A 20447-nucleotide genomic window follows, 5' to 3' on the forward strand; every position below is an offset into this window, starting at 1 on the left:
CAAGGTACGGCCCTTCAGAGACTGACCTGGATCAGATGGGCGAAAGTCCAGATTTCTCGGGACAACGGTCCGCCGCATCGTCTTCGGCTGAGAGTGAAATGGGGAGCGAATGTACGAGCGTGAGTGAAGCAGGTTTCGATAACTCGCCGACTGGAGAAGATCACCTGAAGCTGAAAAAGGCCTAGCAGTCCGCAGTTTCAGCTACTCCACGCGAGCCGGGAACATCGGGAACACCGGCTACAATAGAGCCTGCCGCCTCACCTACAGTGCACGGAAGCAGAATTGATCTGTCTGAACTGAAGGTGATGATCGCTGAGCTCATGCAAGAGATAAAGAAAGATATAAAGAAAAGCGAGAAGGCAAGGAAAAAGGCAATTGAGAAGCTGCGACAGGAGCGGCAGCAGGATAATAAAGTATTTAAAGATATGCTGGGTAAAACTGAAGAGCACATTCAGGAAACCTCGTTTAAACTGAGCACACGTGCTGATCAACTGGAGGATGTCAAGAAGACATTCACGACTCGGATTGAAACAGCAGGAAGAAGCAGAAAAGGAATTAAGAAAGCTGATCCCGGCACTATTCTGAAACATAATAGTGAGTCATAGCCGTTCATGATATGGCAAGGATAAATAACCTATAGTCTGATCTATTTGTTAAGATACGGGTTTTTATGATTATATATCCTCATTATTACTCGGACGCTATCTGATTATGTTTTAATTACAGCTACAGACGTTTGTGGTTAATTCCTTTTTTTTTTCTCTCTTATCTAATTATTTTTTCTCTACCCTAAATGAGACTGTTCAACCCCATACCCTTGGTTTATTGTTATTGCTATTATTGCATTAAGACTTATTATGCTTATTCTGGACCACTTTCTAACACCATTCCCCGGGTTTATTATCCGGGTGTATTATCTAAATACATTAAGATTGCTGAACATTATATATATTTTAAATTCATAATTTGTTAATGATTAAATTTTAGGCATATAGTATTTAGACTATATTCGTAATAGATATCTCTATTTTTTAATCCTAAAACGCTGCTGCGTGGGGGTCTTGTTTTGCTTTGGACGTGTTCTGTTTCTGGGTATGTCAGAGGACCGGGACTGCGTGAAGTGGGGTCTAGCCTCACGTGGGGAGGCAAAATAGGAGGGAGGGGGTTAAGGGGGGGAGAGAAAGAGAGCAGGCTATATCTATACCTAATCTATCCTTTTAATCTTTATAATTGTAACTACCAACGTCAGTAATATTTTAAAATAAGCTCTTAAAGCACAGAGGAAGCAATTATTTCTGTATTTCTTTTTCTTCTCCATTCATCTCTATTGGCTTATCAAACTTATCAATTTAGGTATGTTTACAAGCCTTAAATTTTACTCCGTTTGCCTTGCGCTCTCTCTCAGGGGTGGAGGTCGACTTGTTCTCAATTCTACTTTTTGTAAAAATTTGATTGATTTATATGGAATGATTGCAAAAAAAATAATAAAATTTAAAAAAAAAAAAAAGAAAAATTTCAGCATCGACAATTTCCATCCATCCATTTTCCAACCCGCTCCCATCCTTTCAACCCTGATGGGTGAAAATGACGATTTTCATTTCATTGTTTGTGTGCACTGTTACTGTTACATGCAAAAAAAAATATAAAGTACACAAATAAACAAGCAACAAAACATTTCCAGTTTAATCATATATACTTACACATACTTGTAGTTTATTTATTGCCTCGGTTCACAATACGTTTATTTGCGTATTTATTTCGTTTTGTCAGAAATATTCCTCCATACCATAAAACATGCATCCAGTCCTGGTAAGGAAACTCTTCTCTAACGATGTTTCTATTTCCTATACATCACACATAACTTGCATTTCAAATGTAAATGAGTTATCCTATATCACTTACTACTGAATCGTTTTTCACAAAGATATCTCATAGAAGAATTAGAATAAAAATGAAAAAGCCGCAAATCAAAACATATAAAAGGAACAGAAATACTATCATGTGATTGCACAAAAATTACACACCCATGTAAACAGTAAAGTATACTATCCGCGCAATCTGGGCAGATGGTAGTTGTTTTAAGGGGCATTGGGATTTGTTCTTGTGTCCTCTTTTCTGAATGCATTTATTGGCAAACTATTCGTAGGAGTCAAAGCCAGGTCGACGCGTCGTCAACACGGGGACGGGGGTTTGGGCTTAAAAATAAAGGCTACAACATGGACAATGATTCAAAACATAGCAAGAACGAAACACCAGTAATAATGATCAAAAAGGCTTAGCAAAGTTAAAAGAAGCACGGCGAAAGTTAAACGATCTAAAGGGCACCGGGACTGCAGCTCTCTGTGACGGCGTCCCCTACGTCTGGTAGAATTCAACGTATACCCATCTGTCAATAATAGCCCACAAAATACCGCCCTCTGCTGTTCATCAGCATATATGACTTGAGTGATGCACTCCTCGCTCCTGGCACATATTTCCATAGCTGGTCTCTTGCTGGGGTAAACAAAGAAAGAAGGTGAATCTTTTTGACGTGCACTTATTGGATTGTGTTTTTTCATAACTTGCATGCGCTGAGAAGTGTCAGCTTTGGGGACTCCTTGGTAATTGTTTAATGATACTTGTGTTTCAGTGAAGTTTGTGATTATAGTAGGACTGGAAGGTTATTTCACAGAATTTCATGTCTCTGTCATGTTCATTTTGCTTATTTTTACTCAATGAAGTTACCTAATACGTTATATGACGTGATAGAGAAAAATTATTTTCATTTTTGAATTCAGCACCAACAATGTATAAACATCAAACAAAATAATCAAAACAATTTTTTAAACTATATCTGTGAAATACCAACCGATGCTCTAATGTGTAGGCATTTTTGGACACGAATTTTATCCAGCAATCCTAAAGGGGTCTGCCAGAATCTCATTGCATTGTTGTCAAGTTTATAAAATTCCACAGTTTACCCCTTTGAACCAAATAGTAATTTTAGGTCATTTTTGTTTTTAGCTCTTATTATTTAAAAGACATTTGCAAGAAAACTCATCAAACCTACTTAAAATTGGCTTATTTTAAGAAATGGTGAAGGGAGCTAAAAACGAAGCAACCTCTGACCTGACACCCTCCCCCACAACTCAGCCCCGCACCCAACCCCCGACGTGGGTTTCAATTTGTGTCGATACGTGCCTGAAGACATGCTTTATTTACTTCTCCTTCCTTCCCTTTTGTCCCTTTATTTTGATTCGTCTTTCATGACACTCATTGTCACTCGTCTCCTGTAACGATTGAAACTGTGTGTTCTTCCGTCACCCTCTAGATCGGGTCTTCAGTGTTCAGTGAGTGCTTAATCATCTCATGGACCCTGTAAACATACGGGCCAGCACTCTGCGTGAAAAAGTAGGATTGATTCTCTTTTCTTAACCATTACTATAAACCAACTACTTTATTACAAAGTACATACAATAAATAACATATAAAATATATAATTTTTGGGCACCGCAATCCTTTAAAACAGCCACTTCCCGCAACTGTTTTTACTCTCAAATCCACGTATTGAAAATTTCAGCATAGACAATTCACCATTTATAAAATTAGTTCTCGCTGGAGCCAACCCTCTCAACCCTGATGGGTGAAAATGACGATCTTCATTTCACTATTTGTGTGCACTGTTACAGAAATACATGCAAAATATTATAAAGTACACAAATAAACGAGCAACAAAAGATTTCATAACCAGTTTAATAAAATATGCTTACATATACTTGTTTATTTATTGTCACGTTTTGCAATACGTTTATTTGCGTATTTATTTTGTTTTGTCAGAAATATTCCTCCCTACCATAAAACATGTATCACACAGGTCGCTAATGTAATTGTAACAAAAAAAAAAACTAATACAATACAATTTTTTCTAACTAATGCGTGTGCATTGTTTCAACATATAGTGCTTATTTTAAAAGAGCATCCTCCTTTACATTTGTAGAGCCACTAATTGCATTAGAAGGTCGCGGAGGCGGAGGACAGCCCACTCTCCACTCAACCAATCCCGTTGGTGCCTTTATTTTCAGCCAAGTCTGCCTTTTTTTTAATAACTCATTCAATCTTTTCAGTAAGTGTGCTGGTTAAAACCACCCAGAGAAATATTTACCTTTTTTCTCTGTGCTTTCTCAAATGCGATTACAGGATGCACGCCTCACCCAAAAAAGTGCATGTGGCATTTAAGCGCAGCGTTATGGGGTTTCCATTACTCGATTAGCCTAAGCCTCAGGTTCGTTTCCTTACTCTCGATTATGTTGCGCCTCACCCTTTCTCTCACATAATCAGGGAGGCTTTCGTGTTTGTAATCCTGCACAGGCTGGGTCGATTTTAAATTTTTGTTTTCATACAAGTTTCGTGCCTCAGTCTTTAACCAAACTGCTTAGCCCCAGCACCGTCCGGTCTAGAGTTGTGAAATGTAATATAATAGTGAGGACATGATTACACATCGTCCAGTCAAACTCTTTATCAGTACCGATGGTAAATTTAAGTTAGTAATTGATTATATTAAACCATGTTGTATTATTGATTATCCAGTCTTATTTCCATTTATGCACGTTCTAAACCCGTTTATCCAGAGCTGGCTCTCAGGGGAGCTGGAACCTACCCCAGTAAGTATTGAGAATAATGTGGCTAAGGCTATAGTTGTCTACATTTTAACGTATTTTAATCTGTCCATTCGTCCACCCATTGGAACACTATTGCTTATTTATTTGACAATCTTTCCTTGTTATAAATAAATAACATAAAATTGATCCTCCTCTGGTTTCTTCGCTAGTATAATCCGAAATGTACATATATGCCATATTTTCTAAAGTATTATTAACCACTCATGTTCCAACTCAAGCATCTCTCAGGACAGCTGCCCCCTGCTCCCGCATCACAAATGGACATGATCTATGCTTTCCGCCTGAATACATTAGGGAATAGTTTGTCACAGTTTATTGTAAAAGAGACGTTATCTGTCTAAGCCAATCGGCACGTAGCAAGTGACGAAATTACGGGTGTGCCCGAAAGTCAGTCAGTGTCGTGACACACTGTAAAGGCAGAAGAGTCTGGATGTGCAGGAGCTCAACTGATCATTTATAACGCAGCCTTCCAGGTGAGTGTGCCTTAATGGGAGAACTGGATGGACAGATGGATAAGCGTATAGATGAATGGGTAACCCGTGTTTCCCTTAGTCAGGGATCATCGTATTTAAATATTCGAATTGAAAGGTGGTTTCGAGGTACGGCAGGGTAGTTAAAATATCATGCGCTTCTTCTGGTGGGATATGATCGGCTGCTCATTAAATGGAGGCGACACAGCACCAGGCATTCTGGTTCAAATTGCTTGGACCCCAGACGGATTTCTTGCCAAGACGCTGTGTCCTTTATATTTTATGCAGTTGATTCCTTTATTACGAAGGCTTGTAACTTTTGCTTAGCTTATGTAAATTGACCTGGGGGTGTGCTCAGCAACGAACTGCCACAACACCACGTTCAGGAGTATGTTTAGTCAACAACATTTATTTCCATAGCACATACAAACAGTAGCTCAAAGTGCTTTACATAATAACGAAAAGAAAAATAAAAGACACAATAAGACAACAAAATAAATCAACATTACTGTAATTAACATCGAATAAGAGTAAGGTCCAATGGCCAGGGGGACAGAAAAAAAACAAAACTCCAGACGACTGGAGAATAAAATAAAATCTGTAGGGATTCCAGACCATGAGACCGCTCAGTCCCCTCTGGGCATTCTACCTAACATAAATGAAAAAATAGTCGCGCATTCCTGCATTGAAAAAATAAAATTAGATTTTAAGAAAGGGGAATTCTGCAGCAAAAAATAATTTAAAACTTCGCTGTTATGCATTCATGTATGTAATTTTGTTTATTTTCACCATGACGTCTTTCTATATAACATCATATCTATAAGCATATTGTAGATTATTACTATTGGATCCAAATCTTTTTTTATATGCAGGGGAGTCAGAAGGTATTTAGAGACCTTTTCAATTTCTGCACTTTATTGTGTTTCATATTTAATTTTAAGCTGATAAATTTCCTATTTTGCCCATCAAGGTATACTCAATACCCAATAAAGACTAAACTGAAAGGTTGGCAAGCTTATTAAAAATCAAAAACTAAAACTTCTCATTCAGAGGTATTCAGACCCTTTGTAGAAGCCCCTTTGGTTGCAATTTCAGCTTCAGGTCTTCTTGGTGATGTCTCTACAAGCGTAGCACACCTGGAGTTAGGCAGTTTATTCCTTTCTTATTGGTAGATCCTCTCAAGAGATTTGATTGGAAGTGTCTGTAAACTGTCATCATCAGGTGTTTACAGATGTTCTGTGGGTTTAAGTTTGGGCTTTGTCTGAACATCTCAAGGGCAGTCATGCAGAGACTTGTCTGAAGGCCACTCCAGCATTGTCTTATCTGTATGCTTGTGGTTCTTGCCATGCTGAAAGGTGACTTATTGTCCCAGTCTAAGTTGATGTGCACTCTGTATCAAGCTTTCTTCAAGGGCTTTTCTGTAGTTGGCTCCAGTCATCATTCCCTCAATTCTGACCATTCTCCGTGTCCCTGAGAAACACCCACCACCACCATGCTTGTGAAGTTCACAAGTTCCTGGTCTTCGGCAAACATAGTGCATGGAGCTCTGTCCAAAGAGTTAAACTTTTGTCTAATCAGACCAGAGAATCTTTTTCCTTCTGCTTTCAGTCTTTTAAATGCTGTCTGACAAAGTTTTACATTCTGCCAGCAAACAACTGATTAATGAAGTAGTGCTGAAATGGGAGAACCTGTGAGGAAGATGTTGATGGCCAACTCTGATGTGTCCCAGTGGTGTCAGACTTCTTCCATTTCATAATTACTGAGACCACTGCATTCCTGGGAACACTCGAAGCTTTAGAAATGTTTTATACCCTTGCCTGATCTATGCCTCACTAAAATTTGATGACGGAGGTCTGCAGAGTCCCATCCGACTTTATGACTTGATGTCCTGACATGCAGTGTTAAACGTGGGACCTTATATACTCTGATGTGTGCCTTACTAAACAATGTCCAACCAATTATATTTGCCACAGGTGGGTTCCAGACACGTTCTAGACTCAAGGAGAATTAAGGCAAACTTCATTTACCTGACCAAAATCTGGAGTTCCAGAGCAGAGAGTCTGAATACTTCTATGAATGAAAGATTTCAGTATTGTTTTAAATATATTTAGAAGATTTTCTGAAAAAATGTTGTTTTTCACTTGTCATTATTGGTTATTGAGAGTATATTTATGAACAAAAATGGCAAATGTATTCACTTAAAATTCAATCTACAACACAAATAAAGTGTACAGAAAGTAAAGAGGACTGAATAATTTCTGAATCTACTGTATATATGCTGTACTAGCTCTTCTACCCAGCTTTGCCAATGAGAGTGATAAAATGTACGCTTCGTAACATGCATAAAATAAACAGCAGATCTGACATTTCTGAACTCTTCATCATGCCAGAGAAATGTGCATTTTTAAGTATTGTTTAACAAATAGTGCTTCTGAGCTTCATAGACCCTTGTAAAATATTCCTGTTAAATCAAGTGTGAGATTTTGAGAAATAGAAGTAATTTTGTAGCAAACAGGTCATAGAGCAGTAATAATAATTATCTCAATACAGTAACACTGAAATGTTATAGAGAGTGTAGAGTGCACCACAATCATAACATAAAATTCAATTGGTTAGGGACAAATGAGGGCCAAGCGGCACATACACCCTTCTCCATGGGCATCACTCCCGGCTGATCCCTACAAAGTTTCACATCCCCTGACTCATTGACGTCTCAAAAAACTTTTGTGACTCCGGCTCAAGCATGGATCTTGTCATTAATGGGTCATTTGCTCACTTAGTTGCCCTAAACAAAAATTAATTTAGATCTTTTCCATTTTTAATAAAATGAAAACAGGGAATGGATTTTTGATTTGATCAACCATTAAAGAGTCATTGAGCTGTAAATGTAAAAATCTCATTCCTTATCAATAAGCTTAAATATTTAAAAATTCTCTTATTATCGTGGTTAACATAAAAACACCTGAAATTGGCATTGCTTTGCTACACAGTTATTTGTAACTCTTTTGAAGTAAAAATCATTTTATGTTCTGGAGATCTGATGCAAAGATCCAGAAAAATGGGCAAATATGAAACAACTTGTCTGTTTCTTTTATTTGTTTTTTAGATATTTACATGTAGAACGTATAAAATGTTATTGGCCTTTGCTCAGATTTAGAATATAACAGAAATAAATGCAAAATTTTGTAGAAATAGGTGCAGAAGTTTTCATATAATTCTCGAAGAGACAGGCTGAACCAAATTATAGAAAGAAAGAAGTATCGACTCCACACTGATTACAAGTGTCTACCATAAGGAATGCTATTCAGACAAGCTATTACACTTCACCAGCAATCACTCAGCATCTCATAAATGGAGCTGTATTAAGACTTTATTCAGAAGAATTTACACCTATTGTAATAGGAAGGAGACAAAAAGGAACAAAAGATGCTATCTTTTCCATCTTTTCACTTCAAACAGCTACCCAAAGACATTCATTAAACAATGCCTACATAGGAGACGCCAGAGAACCCAGCAAACAGTCAACTCCAATCTGACCCCCCCATCCCACCTGGCACACACTTCCTTACCATCACGGAGTGTCAGAAGGTGCCGCACGTATCCTGTCCAAATCAGGCATCAAAATAGCACACAAACCTACAAACAATCTGTGCACTGTCCTTTTTAATGCCAATAACAAGAAATCGGCAGCAGAGACAATAAACGCAGTTTATAGCATTCCATGCAGTTCTTGCCCAGCGTTATACATAGGACAAACATTTAAAAAGAATCGCAACACGTATGCAGGAGCATCAAAACGCCATCAGAAGGAAGGATTCACGATCACTGATTTATATGCACACAAATTCAACTGGACATACATTTAACTGGGACAATGTACAAGTAAAATTTAAGGCCGGTACTAAAAGTGCCAGAGAGCTGGCCGAATCTTGGCTATCAAATGAGAATGCCATCAACAGACATTTGGACATAAATCCAGCATATGCAAACTTAAGAAGAAGAACATCCTCATAATAAACAAAACTTGACAACCAACACCCTCCTAACCCCACCTCATTACTCCCCCAACCCACCGCACATACTCACCTACCCCTCCCACCACCTAATTTTGCTATATATTGCCTTTGATTCTTGCATGTCTAATCATTATCCTCTGATGACGGCTCCTGGCAGGAGATGAAAGCAACAACTTTATGATATGTGATTCATTATCTCCCTTTGTGGATCTCCAACTACATATATATATATATATATATATATATATATATATATATATATCTATATATCAGAACTTTAAACCCATGCCCATAATTCGGGTGGGCAGTGGAAGAAGAACCATGTCTTTACCCTGAAGGTTATTGTCACATCTTCAGTGTCAGAATGGTGGTGTTTAGAAGCCTCTCCCATCAGTTTCTTGCTGTACTTTTCTTGTCATGGACTGTTGTCCCACTCAGGGTTGGTTCCTACTTCATGGTTAGCACCACCAGAACAGGCTCCCACACCCACAATATGCCATAAACCTGGTATATAGTAATTCTAGTCTTAAAACAATTTCTTTAATACATCCATTGATTTGCAAATGCATACATTTATAATGGTTGACTGAAAAATATACCCATAGAATAACTGGCAAGGGATAACCCACAAAACATTTTTTAAACAAAAAGAATTCCACCTTCATGCCATGTTTCTGAAGCATAATGAAACTAGCCATGATTGCAGACGTGAATCATTCTAGGCTTGAATATGTACAAATATATGGTGTTATAAAAATGTATTAAAGTAACTTGATTAAATCTCCGCTTCATTACAGTCAAGTGGAGGGGTCTACACATTATCCCAATTTCTTTGTGCATTTTCTCTGGGTATTTTGAATTGCTTCTCACATCTCAAACACAAGCATATTAAGGTCATAGACATCCCAGTAGGAGCGTGAATTTGCCATCCAGTGTGCTGGCACCACATTCAGGGTTGGTTTTCTCCTTCCCACTTCTGGGTTAGGGCCGATTTATATTTCTGCATCAAGCCTACTCCATACGCTACACCTGTGAAAACAGGTTATAATTGTGTGTCGCACGACACCGCAGGCACATGCCCAAACACTACTTAGCGGTGCTTGTAGGAAAGGATCCATTGAAATGCAGTTTTTGCCCTCAAGGATCACTGCTTCAATTGTTACACATTTTCTTCCACAGGTGAATGTATTTGTCCCTCAAAATATTTTAATTTTTTTTTACATTTATTGACTTCTTAAACCAAAGTTAGCCAATATTTCATGCCATGAATTGGCTGACATCTGTGATCAAGTATCTTATAAATGTGTATATTTTATAACGTCTTCAACAAGTCTTTCCTTGATCTGCACTATTTTAATTCGGAATAGCAGAAAAGGAAAGGAAACATATTTCAGGAAATATGCAGTCACCAAACTGGCCAATCACAGTTGTAGGTGTTTGCTTAAGGTCTGCGTCAATGCATAGTCACATTTTTGAGGAGGTGCAAGGCAGGCGTAGGCTCAACACAGATGTATAAATCAGTCTTTAGGCCCAAACTCTCTGCAACCTCGAGCTTCATGCATATCTAGTAAATATGCACAGAAGGTGTTTTTGTTTTCTGTCCTACATTTCTGAAATTTCTGGTTCTTTAATTGCTCTTTACTGGGTTGTCTTCTTACAATTATTGCTTGACAAAAAACTATATAATTCTGGGAAGTGTTCTTTGCAAATGAAATCGTCTCTTTGGAATTTAAAAAGTCTCCTAATGTGTACAATACAGTAAGAACTTAAGCATGATGAAATAGATCAAAGAAACCTGAACTTAATTTCTATGATTTTATGCAGCAAGAGTCAAATCATAAACATATTGGTGTTTCATCAGTCTGTTCATGGGTATTTATGGAGCCTGTTACAGGTTTAACTAAAGAGAGTTTCCTGAATCGTCTTGTGGATATTTCTTTTGGGAACTGAAACTGTTCCCCGGTGGCACTGCTCTGAAGAATCACTATTGCTCCTTCATTTTCTGGTATGCAACCCAAATATATTGATTATAGTGTCATAATTGTCCAGGTGTTTGTGGTCTGTCCATTTGTTTTGAGCCAGTTCATCACAGGACATACTAATGTACTCATCTGTACTCACTCACATTTTAGAGTTTCCAGTTGGGCAACTTTGGGATGTGAGAGAAAAACAAATACAGATACATAGGAAGAGCATACAAACTCAACAAGAATTTGGGTGGGCCCAGGACTCCAAACCAATATCTGAGATTGTGAGGCAGCAGTATTTACCATTTTCCCACTCATTATTTTAATATTATTATGATTTTAGCTTTTGTTTAATAAAGTCTTCTTTAATTATCCAGTATTTGAAATATCATAAGAATGGAAAAATATTTTAAGCTGAAAATGTAAATGTAGTAACAAATGTATTTTTGCAGGAGTTTTGGTGTCTTGAGTTCAACGTGAGCAGTTCTCTTCCAGATCCATTTGGAGTAAGTATATAATACAATATGTCTATCATTAGATTTTGATCTCTCAACCCATTCTTAAACTGACACAGACACCATCCCATCAACACTAAGGGTGAGAGGGTTGAGATAGTTCAAAGTTTCAAATTATTGGGAGTCCACATTATCCAGGACCTGTCATGGACAACTAACACTATAGCAATGGTTACGAAAAGCCTTCAGAGGCTTCACTTTCTGAGGAGCCAGAAGAAAGCACAACTCCTATAATAGCTGCTGGTTAACTCCTACAGGGGCACCACAGAGTCCTGCATTACAGTGTGGTACTCTGCCTGCACCTCTAAGAACAGGAAGGCCCTCCAACATATCATCAAAATGGTTCAGAGAATTACTGGTGCTTAGCTACCATCACTGTAAGATATCTTCACTACCCGTTGCAGCAGAAAAACAAAGAACATTTGTAAAGATCCAACCTACCCCGACTATAGCTTTTTCACCTTTCTGCCCTCTGGCAGGTGCTTCAGAGCCCTGCATGCCCACACTACCAGGCTGAAGAACAGCTTTTACCCCAAAACAATGAGCCCATTAAATGCACAGCAATTACTGTCCCTTCATATAACAGAACCACCACTGATTGAACTGAACTTCTGCATCAACCACATACAGTCACACACTTACACATGACCCATGTGGAACTCATCACCATTACATTGACTAAGTCTAACTGTGACTTCATTTATTATGTATTTATTTATGCTTACATATTTACCTTTAATTTTACTCTGTTTATATTTGGAACTGTTAATCTTCTCATTTTTACTTTTAAATGTATGCTTATTATCGTTTAATGTCTACTATTATATTCCTCAATCTAAGGTATCTATAGGTTTGTGTGAAACAATATTTCATTGTATTGCCCATTAAAAATAAAGGTATGTTACCTTATTATTATTCAATTTGGTCATTTACAGAATCAGGATCTGTAGCAGGAAAAAGCACTGACAAGTAATGCTTCTCAGAATGTTTGTATTTCATAGCGCTTGTTAATGCCACAAACCTATTTTCTCCATTCTTCTCATCAGTATGGCTTACATCTGGCCCAAAGTTGGTCTACTGCTGCTTTCTGGCCTTCTGTCAGTCTACTGTCAAATTCCAGGAGGTCTGGAGTCTGTTCCAGTGAATGGGACTGATGTGGTTAATGCAGCTGAATATGCTGTGCAGGAATTCAACTTCCAAAATAATGACTATATTGTCCTACAGAAGGAAATTGTGAATGCAAAACGACAGGTAACAAATCACCCTTTTTTTCTTTCCTAAAATGATTGTTTTTTTCATTCTTCTGAAAATGTTTTTTAACAGGTTGTGTCTGGGCTAATGTACTACTTAGATGTTGCGATCCAGTGTACATATTGTAAGAAGGGGGAACCCATCAACTCTGTTTGCACCTCCTGTAATGGCCAGGTACCCACTTTCTTTCCTGATGGTTAAGTGTTAAAGTGGTTAAAGTTTTGTCTTATAACATAAAGTTGTTATGTGGTTTCCTAAAAATCACCATTTATATACTCTGCAAAAAAAAAAAAAGTTAAACATCATCACTGGCTACAATGATAATTCCTTGTTTTTTATAATTACATTTAGTGCTTCATGTGCTGTGAGCTAAATAACATCCATCTCCTTTTCACATCAACCTGAGCCCTTGATAATTCACGATATGAACACTGGCCTCTGTGTCACATGATCACAACGGACTGTTTAAACTTATCTATATTAATAAGGTGTGGTACCATTTTATCCATTATGGATGCAATGAAAAGTCAAGTAAGATCCATCCATCCATTATCCAACCTGCTATATGTTCACTACAGGGTCACAGGGGTCTGTTGGAGCCAATCCCACCCAAAACAGGATGAAAGGCAGGAAACAAACCCCGGGCAGGGTGCCAGCCCACCACAAGGCGCACACATACACACACACACCAAGCACACACTAGGGACAATTTAGAATCGCCAATGCATCTAACCTGCATGTCTTTGGACTGTGGGAGGAAACCGGAGAACCTGGAGGAAACCCACGCAGACAAAGGGAGGACCCGGGAAGCAACCCTGGGTCTCCTAACTGTGAGGCAGCAGCGCTACCCACTTCACCACTGTGCCGCCCTCTCAAGTAAGATAACACCCTTTATTGGCTAACTGAACCAATTACAATACGCAGAATTTCAAGGCAACTCAGGCCCCTTCTTCAGGTAGGTTGTAATACTGAAACTGGAGTTCTCTGTGTTTATATGGACAGCAGGGGTCTCCAGCTCCAGGTACCGGAGAACTACTGTGGCTGCAAGTTTTCATTCTAACTCTTTTCTTAATTAGTGACCAGGTTTTGCTGCTAATTAACTATTTCCCTTTATTTTAATTGACTTTTCTTGAGACTCTGACTGCTGAATTGATTCTTTTTTTCCTTAAATGGCATCTAAACAGAAATTTGATGTGAAGTGAGCCAACAGATGACCAGCTAAGTTGGAGCCTCCAACCAACTTCACTTTATTCAGTTTCTTAATTTGAAGCCGATTCTTGTTGCTAATTAAACCCATTATTTAATTCCATGGCGCTCATTGTGACATGGCAGACATTTCCAAAACTGTTGATTTTCATTTTTTAAGAGCGCTGTCAAAATGTTTTGTGGACCTGAGCAGATCAACATTACTGAGACCGTCACCTTTCTTTATTTTCAGTTATTGTGTGATGGACGTAGGTTGTTGTTTATGTGTTGGTTCATTTTGTGTCTTAACATTGTTTAGTTGCTAATTAAGGAAAAAAGAAATAATTAAGGGGCCTGAGTCTTAAGTTGTGCATCAATTAAAATTATGGCAGTTAATTGCAACAAAATCTGGTCACTAATTAGGAAAAAGGTTAGAAAGAAAACCTGCAGCCACAGTAGCTCTCCAGGACCGGAGTTGGAGACCCCTGATATAGACACTAGGATTGAGACGCAACATTGAAAGACCTTTAACTGGGTTATCTTCAACGTAAAAAAACTAGCAGACCTCTCCATCTTAAGATTCATTTAGCAAGAGAGGAGAACAATATATAGTCAAGATTCTTTGATAAGATAACTGTCCAACAATCTCTTCTGAAGATTTTGATGAGTTTTCCATATAATGTTGACCTGTAGTCAAAATGTCTGGGTCAGTCTGAGAGATGTAAACAATCCTCATATCTGGACATAAAACTCTTGTCTTTATTTAAACCATGTTGTGAGAAGTTAAGCAAAATGACACCTTCTGTTGGCTAACTAGAAAGATTACAATATGCAAGCTTTCGAGGCAACTCAAGCCACTTCTTCATCTTCCCTGAAAAAGAGAATTTCCTTGAACGCTTGCATATTGTAATCTTTCTAGTTGGCCAATAAAAGGTGTCATTTTGTTTAACTTCTCACGACATCCATAATGGCTGACACAGTACAACACCCTAGTACTTTAAACAGTGTTATAATGTGTTAACTTTTAGCATCGGTTTAACTTCCCATTCCTTTCTCTCTTGTGTCTTGAAGTTATCCATGCGCACTGTGGCTTTAAAAGTCCTTATCACAGTATCCGTTGCTGTTAAAATGAGCTCCTACAGGAACATCCCTACTGCCATGCTTAATGTGGAACCTATGTAAAGTCATTCTTTGGCAGAGTGTTTGTCCAGTTTCTCCCACACAGAGTGCAGTGCTGGGACTTTTCATACACAGAATTAGGTAAACCACATTAGATGATCTAACAGGCAACACACTCTTTTCTGCTTGGCTGTGCCAGCTTTTGATTTTGAATAAATTTGCAAACCATTCTGAAAACATGTTTCCGCATTGTCATTGTGAATTACGTAGTGTAGATTCATGCACAAACATAGCAAATGTATCGATTTAAATTTAAATCTACTGTACAACAAAATAAGGTGTGCAGGAAGTCAAGGGATCTGAACAGAACTTTAGAACTTTATACAACAGTGCAATGCAAAGCACTGGGGTGTCTCACCCCCTCCAAATATTTTAAAAACTCTACTTAAATGAATCAAGTAAGGCAAAATAATCATAAAATAAATGTGTTCATTTGCCCAGCATGCCTGGTGACAGCGCATGTCAACATCTATTAAAAATTGGTTCCAACTTGTACTTGTCTAATATCTGTGTGAAGACCTATATTTCCTGAGTGAAATATGCCAGCCAGATGAAGAGTCTATGAAAGTCATTGATCTCTTGGCAAGCAGGTGGCATGAAGCTGCCCTTTAATTGGTTGCTTTCTGATTATTCTCTCTGTGCCCCCAGACAATCCCACATTTATCCATTCATCTATTATCCAACCCGCTATATCCTAACTACAGGGTCACGGATGTCTGCAATCCCACATTTATTTACAGCAAATTAGTATTGTTTTAGGTTTTTTTAATCCAATGTGATTAGACAATCATTGACACACTATTTCACATTTACATCAATGGTTCACAGTTCACACCCACCATTAACATAACTACAGATGAGCGAGCGCAACTTTAGGGAGAGGACAACTTCAAGTGGAACTTCAGAAATCAAAGAAAATTCAGTTATTTCTTTAATGAAACACCCCTTCCTAAATTGTTCAAAAGAAGATAAATTAACTTGGACTGGACTGACCCGACTTAAGAATTCAGCAGCAGGCAAGTGATTGAGGACGAGCTTACACACTGACTTTTTCCCACTCTTGTTATAACAAACACAGTTGGTTAACTGGATGTGATGTAAGTAATGCCTTGTTTTTGCTATCCCTGCTTACTATTTCAAAGTATCTGTACCTAAGCATTGTGGACAATGACAGGGGTATGAGAACTAAAACACCTTTCTGGAAAATGCAGGTGGCATGAAAGTAGCTCCAGTCATCTAGATCAGTATTTTTCGACGACTGTGCCATGAGAGCTACCTAGGTGTGCCATGGAAATAATAATATAGCTCACCTGGGTCTGAACCTGAGAGGGACAAGCTCTTCAGGAGGTTGAGACTTGTCTGAGGAGGACAGGCCTAGCTAGAGAAGCTGGCATAAAAGCAGCTATTGATTCCTATGTTGTAGACCCAGCACTTCAAGCACTTCAGACGCATCTCCAGGCTGCTAGAGACCATCTGCCTGGGTGTGTGGTTGCCAGAGGGTCTCACAGGATCAGTGGATAGTGGGCATATGAGTTGCCTCTGAGGCAGAGAGGGCAGGGCAAGGGGACAAACCAGCTGGGAGAAGCCAGCGAAGTGCACACTAACTGCCATGTCTGTGAATGCTGATCTCAGGGCTGCTTTTTTACCAGCTTCTCTGGTAGTCCTGCCCTTTTAGAGATTGTTGAGCATATGTAAGAGATTTAATGTGTTTATGGTTAGCAAGATAGTGGTATGCCTTGGGATGGTTTTGGTTACAAAAAGTGTTTGCCACCAAAAAAAAAAAGGTTGAGAATCACTGATCTAGACAATAGCATGAAGGCTACATTTTGTTTTGCAGGCTTAGTGAATGGACTCAGTTTAAGCAGAAAGTAACTGAGAAGTTTTCAGGCTTAAAGGAATGGAGGGCAAAATTTATGTTAATGGAAGTATCAGTACCCTGATCAAAAAGGCAGAATAAGATTTAGATTGGACTTGTCCTGTGGGTGTAGTACAAGACAGGTTGGAGTTATGTTTTAAGACATGGGGATCTGTGAATCTGTGCCCAGGTGAGGTAAGCCTGGTAAACTAACATAGGACTGGGCAGACTGGCAGCAAGGGTAGAATAAAATTTGGGTGGGAGTGAGTCTATGGGTGTGGTAAATAATAAACTGGGATGTAAGACTTGAAAAACATCAGAGGACTACTGATTGCATGGTTAGGATTTATGGAATACAGTGGGAATGGCCAAGGAATGGGCACTCTATTAGTAGAGGCAAAATAAGTTTTGGACTGCTATGAATGTATTATAGGACAGACAGAAGTGCACGTTATTTTAAGATTACAGAGGTGGGGTGCGGACATTATGGTGTGGATTTTGGCAGAATGGGGAACTGGGCAAGTTGGCAGAGGATTTAGCATTTTACAGATAGGTGTAGTATAAGATTTGGGTGGCGGGTTGCACCTATTATGTTTCACATCCAAAGGGCAGGTTTTTGGGAGAATAAGGGGACTATGGATATCACGGACTGAAGTTTTGGGGCACAGTAGAAATGGGAAAGCTGACATCAGTTTGGGTAGCATGGTGGAAAGGGTATAATACATTTTAGTCTATGGGTCTGATACTGCACAGATGAAGATGTGCATTGACACTATGACAACGACCATGAAAGCATGTGGATTGACTAGACAGATCGAAATGAAAGGCACTGTATAATGGGTAGAGAGATGTGAAAGGCACTATATAAAAGGTAGAGAGATGTGAAAGGCACTATGTAATAAATAAGTGCTGCTTCAGTTTGTCCCCACAAAAACTGCACCCCCACCCAAATTGTTTTCACCAGCTGCCATTGCTCACCTGTCCAATCCATTTAATTCTTCCAACATAACATCAAGTCTAGTTGTGAAGGTCCCTAAAGTCCTACTGTCCACCACACTACTTGGTAGCTCATTCTATGTGTCTATGGTTCTCTGTGTAAAGAAAGACATCCTAATGTTTGGGAGAAGTTTACCCTTATCAAGTTTTCAACAGTGTCCACGTGTTTGATTGAACTCATTTTAAAATAACAGTCTCGATCCACTATGTCATAATTCAAACACGTAATCGTGTCTACTCTTAATTTTCTTTTGCTTAAACTGAAAAGGTTCAGCTTTTTTAATCTTTCCGCATAATTCACATATGTCAGTCTTCTCTGGACTCTTTCAAGCACTGCCATGTACTTTTTGCAGTGTGGAGACCAAAACTGCACATGGTACCCAACATGAGGTTTCACAAGTGTTATATAAAGTGTGAGCATAACCTCCTTTGACGTGTACTCTACACATCAGGGTGCTATATAACCTCACATTCTGTTAGTCTTCTTAATGGCTTCTGAACACTGTCTTAATAGATGATAGGGTTGAGTCCACTTCAACTGTTAAATGCTTCTCATAAGGTGTACTTTCAAGTTTCACAGCCCTCAAATCATCTCTGAATCCACTGTATAGGTGTACCCCGCAAAGCACTGATGCTTGTTCCAGGGTGCTTCTTGTCACGTGTCACCCTCCGTCACCAGACTGAGCTGATTTAAGAAGGATTTATGAGAGGATGGATGGCATTCATGTGAAAGAATATGCAATTTGGCAATCTCAACAATATTAATCTTTACACATTACTCCAAGGTTGTATTTTTAATATAAAAATTTCTTTCTTGCAGAAGGTCTGCCTTTTCCAAGTATGGGAACAAGCCTGGTTGGACTTAATACAGCTGGTGAGGGCTGATTGTCCTTCTGACTGGAGCTGAAGAACAAATGTGTAATATGTGCAAAATATCTTGGTGCACAACAGCTACACTAATTTAGCATTCTGTAAAGCCAAACATTCTCAAACCATTAATATGAAGAGTTTTGGAATCAAGTGATTTAACAGATTTGGCTGCAAAGAACAACCAAAAGTAATACGTAGAAATAACGTTGGAGCTCAGGTGAACTTGTGCTTTTTGCAGTTCCATGGGTTCCACTGATTAACATGACACTCCAAATAAGCAAGCTAACACATCACTATTAATAAATCATTAAAAAAAAGACACCAAATGAATGATCATTAAAGTTAAAAGTGTATTGTAACAGACAAAATGTTACATTTGTGAAATATGGAAAATGCTTTTTTCTGTTTTTAATATTGTGTTCTCTGATTAATTTTGACAACTGTCCTTTTAAATAAAGTTCTCTTAGTCTGCTCTTGTGCTAGTAGGATCTTTCTTCACTTGACTTTCTAGAGCACTAGTCACTCAAAATCTGTGAAGTTGTTCAACTACTATAATAAAGGTTTATGTTGTTGAAGTGTAAAGTCTGCCTGAATTATATCCAGAAGTTTCCAGAGTTTAAAGTGTGGTACAAGCTTTCAAAAACAAGTGTCAGTCCACTAAACACTGAAGTTTCAATCTTGATCAAAAGGAAGAGGAGCCATCCTTTGGACCCCACACGTCGAGTTTTGTTAAAGCTGTAATTTTTCACCTCTGGATCAGTTTTCATTGTAACAGTGATATAATATAAAGGTATGTGAAAGCACTGTTTTTGGTAAACTTCATGGAGTTGCAGTAGCCATTGCCTTTCTGTATACGCCATGCATGACTAGATAGATAGAAGACTTTATTACACCAAACATCGAGGAACAATAGGTTACTGGCATAGTTTGCTCCCTAAAGCTGATGCTATTGATTGTGCACACATCACCATTTGTATTCACAAGCTAAAGGACAGATTCAGCTTACATCAACAAACATGAATACACTTCTACAGACAGTGTGAGACCATGGTGAATATGCTAAATAATGACGACTGAGGCAAAGCACATATTTGCTGCTAACTCCCGACATAAATGTCATAACTAGGAATGAATAGATACACTTAATCCTCATACAACACGTATCACAAAATAGAAATCATAACAAAATACTCCCACAATATACTGTATCCTCTGAAAATGGGCAAAATAATTAATATTAAATGTAAAAAACATTAAAAGGATTAGCTCAAAAATGAATAAATCACTCAAAAAAGGCACTACAAACAATGAAAAATGTATAAATCCTTCTTTGTTTGAGGCAAATATACATTATTATTGAAATTTGCGAAGGCAAAATTGATTACAAATCAGAATGTTTTCCTCATCCTGCACCATTCTGTAAATACCCTGGCAGTTTCAAAACTCTGTCCTGTAAGTCGAAAGGTGCCTGCTCAACACTAATTT

The 20447-nt window shown here is 38.4% G+C and overlaps 1 protein-coding gene across 2 annotated transcripts; it reads left to right on the top strand.

Moving 5' to 3' along the window:
• Window positions 1-1495: 1495 nt before the first annotated feature.
• On the top strand, window positions 1496-19537 carry LOC120516388 (cystatin-like). Of its 2 annotated transcripts, XR_005630839.1 has the most exons (5): window positions 1496-5131; window positions 11564-11617; window positions 12673-12877; window positions 12950-13051; window positions 18913-19537. XR_005630839.1 is itself a non-coding variant. In XM_039738022.1 (4 exons), the coding sequence occupies exons 2-4, from the start codon at window positions 12674-12676 to the stop codon at window positions 18997-18999; spliced, it is 393 nt and encodes a 130-aa protein (XP_039593956.1). In that variant the 5' UTR covers window positions 11558-11617; window position 12673; the 3' UTR covers window positions 19000-19537. The 2 variants fall into 2 exon arrangements, 1 of the variants encoding a protein (XP_039593956.1); XM_039738022.1 differs by lacking the exon at window positions 1496-5131 and having other exon boundaries at window positions 11558-11617.
• Window positions 19538-20447: the final 910 nt, after the last annotated feature.

This window comes from Polypterus senegalus, chromosome 16 (assembly GCF_016835505.1).
Source record: "Polypterus senegalus isolate Bchr_013 chromosome 16, ASM1683550v1, whole genome shotgun sequence".
Taxonomy (NCBI): domain Eukaryota; kingdom Metazoa; phylum Chordata; class Cladistia; order Polypteriformes; family Polypteridae; genus Polypterus; species Polypterus senegalus.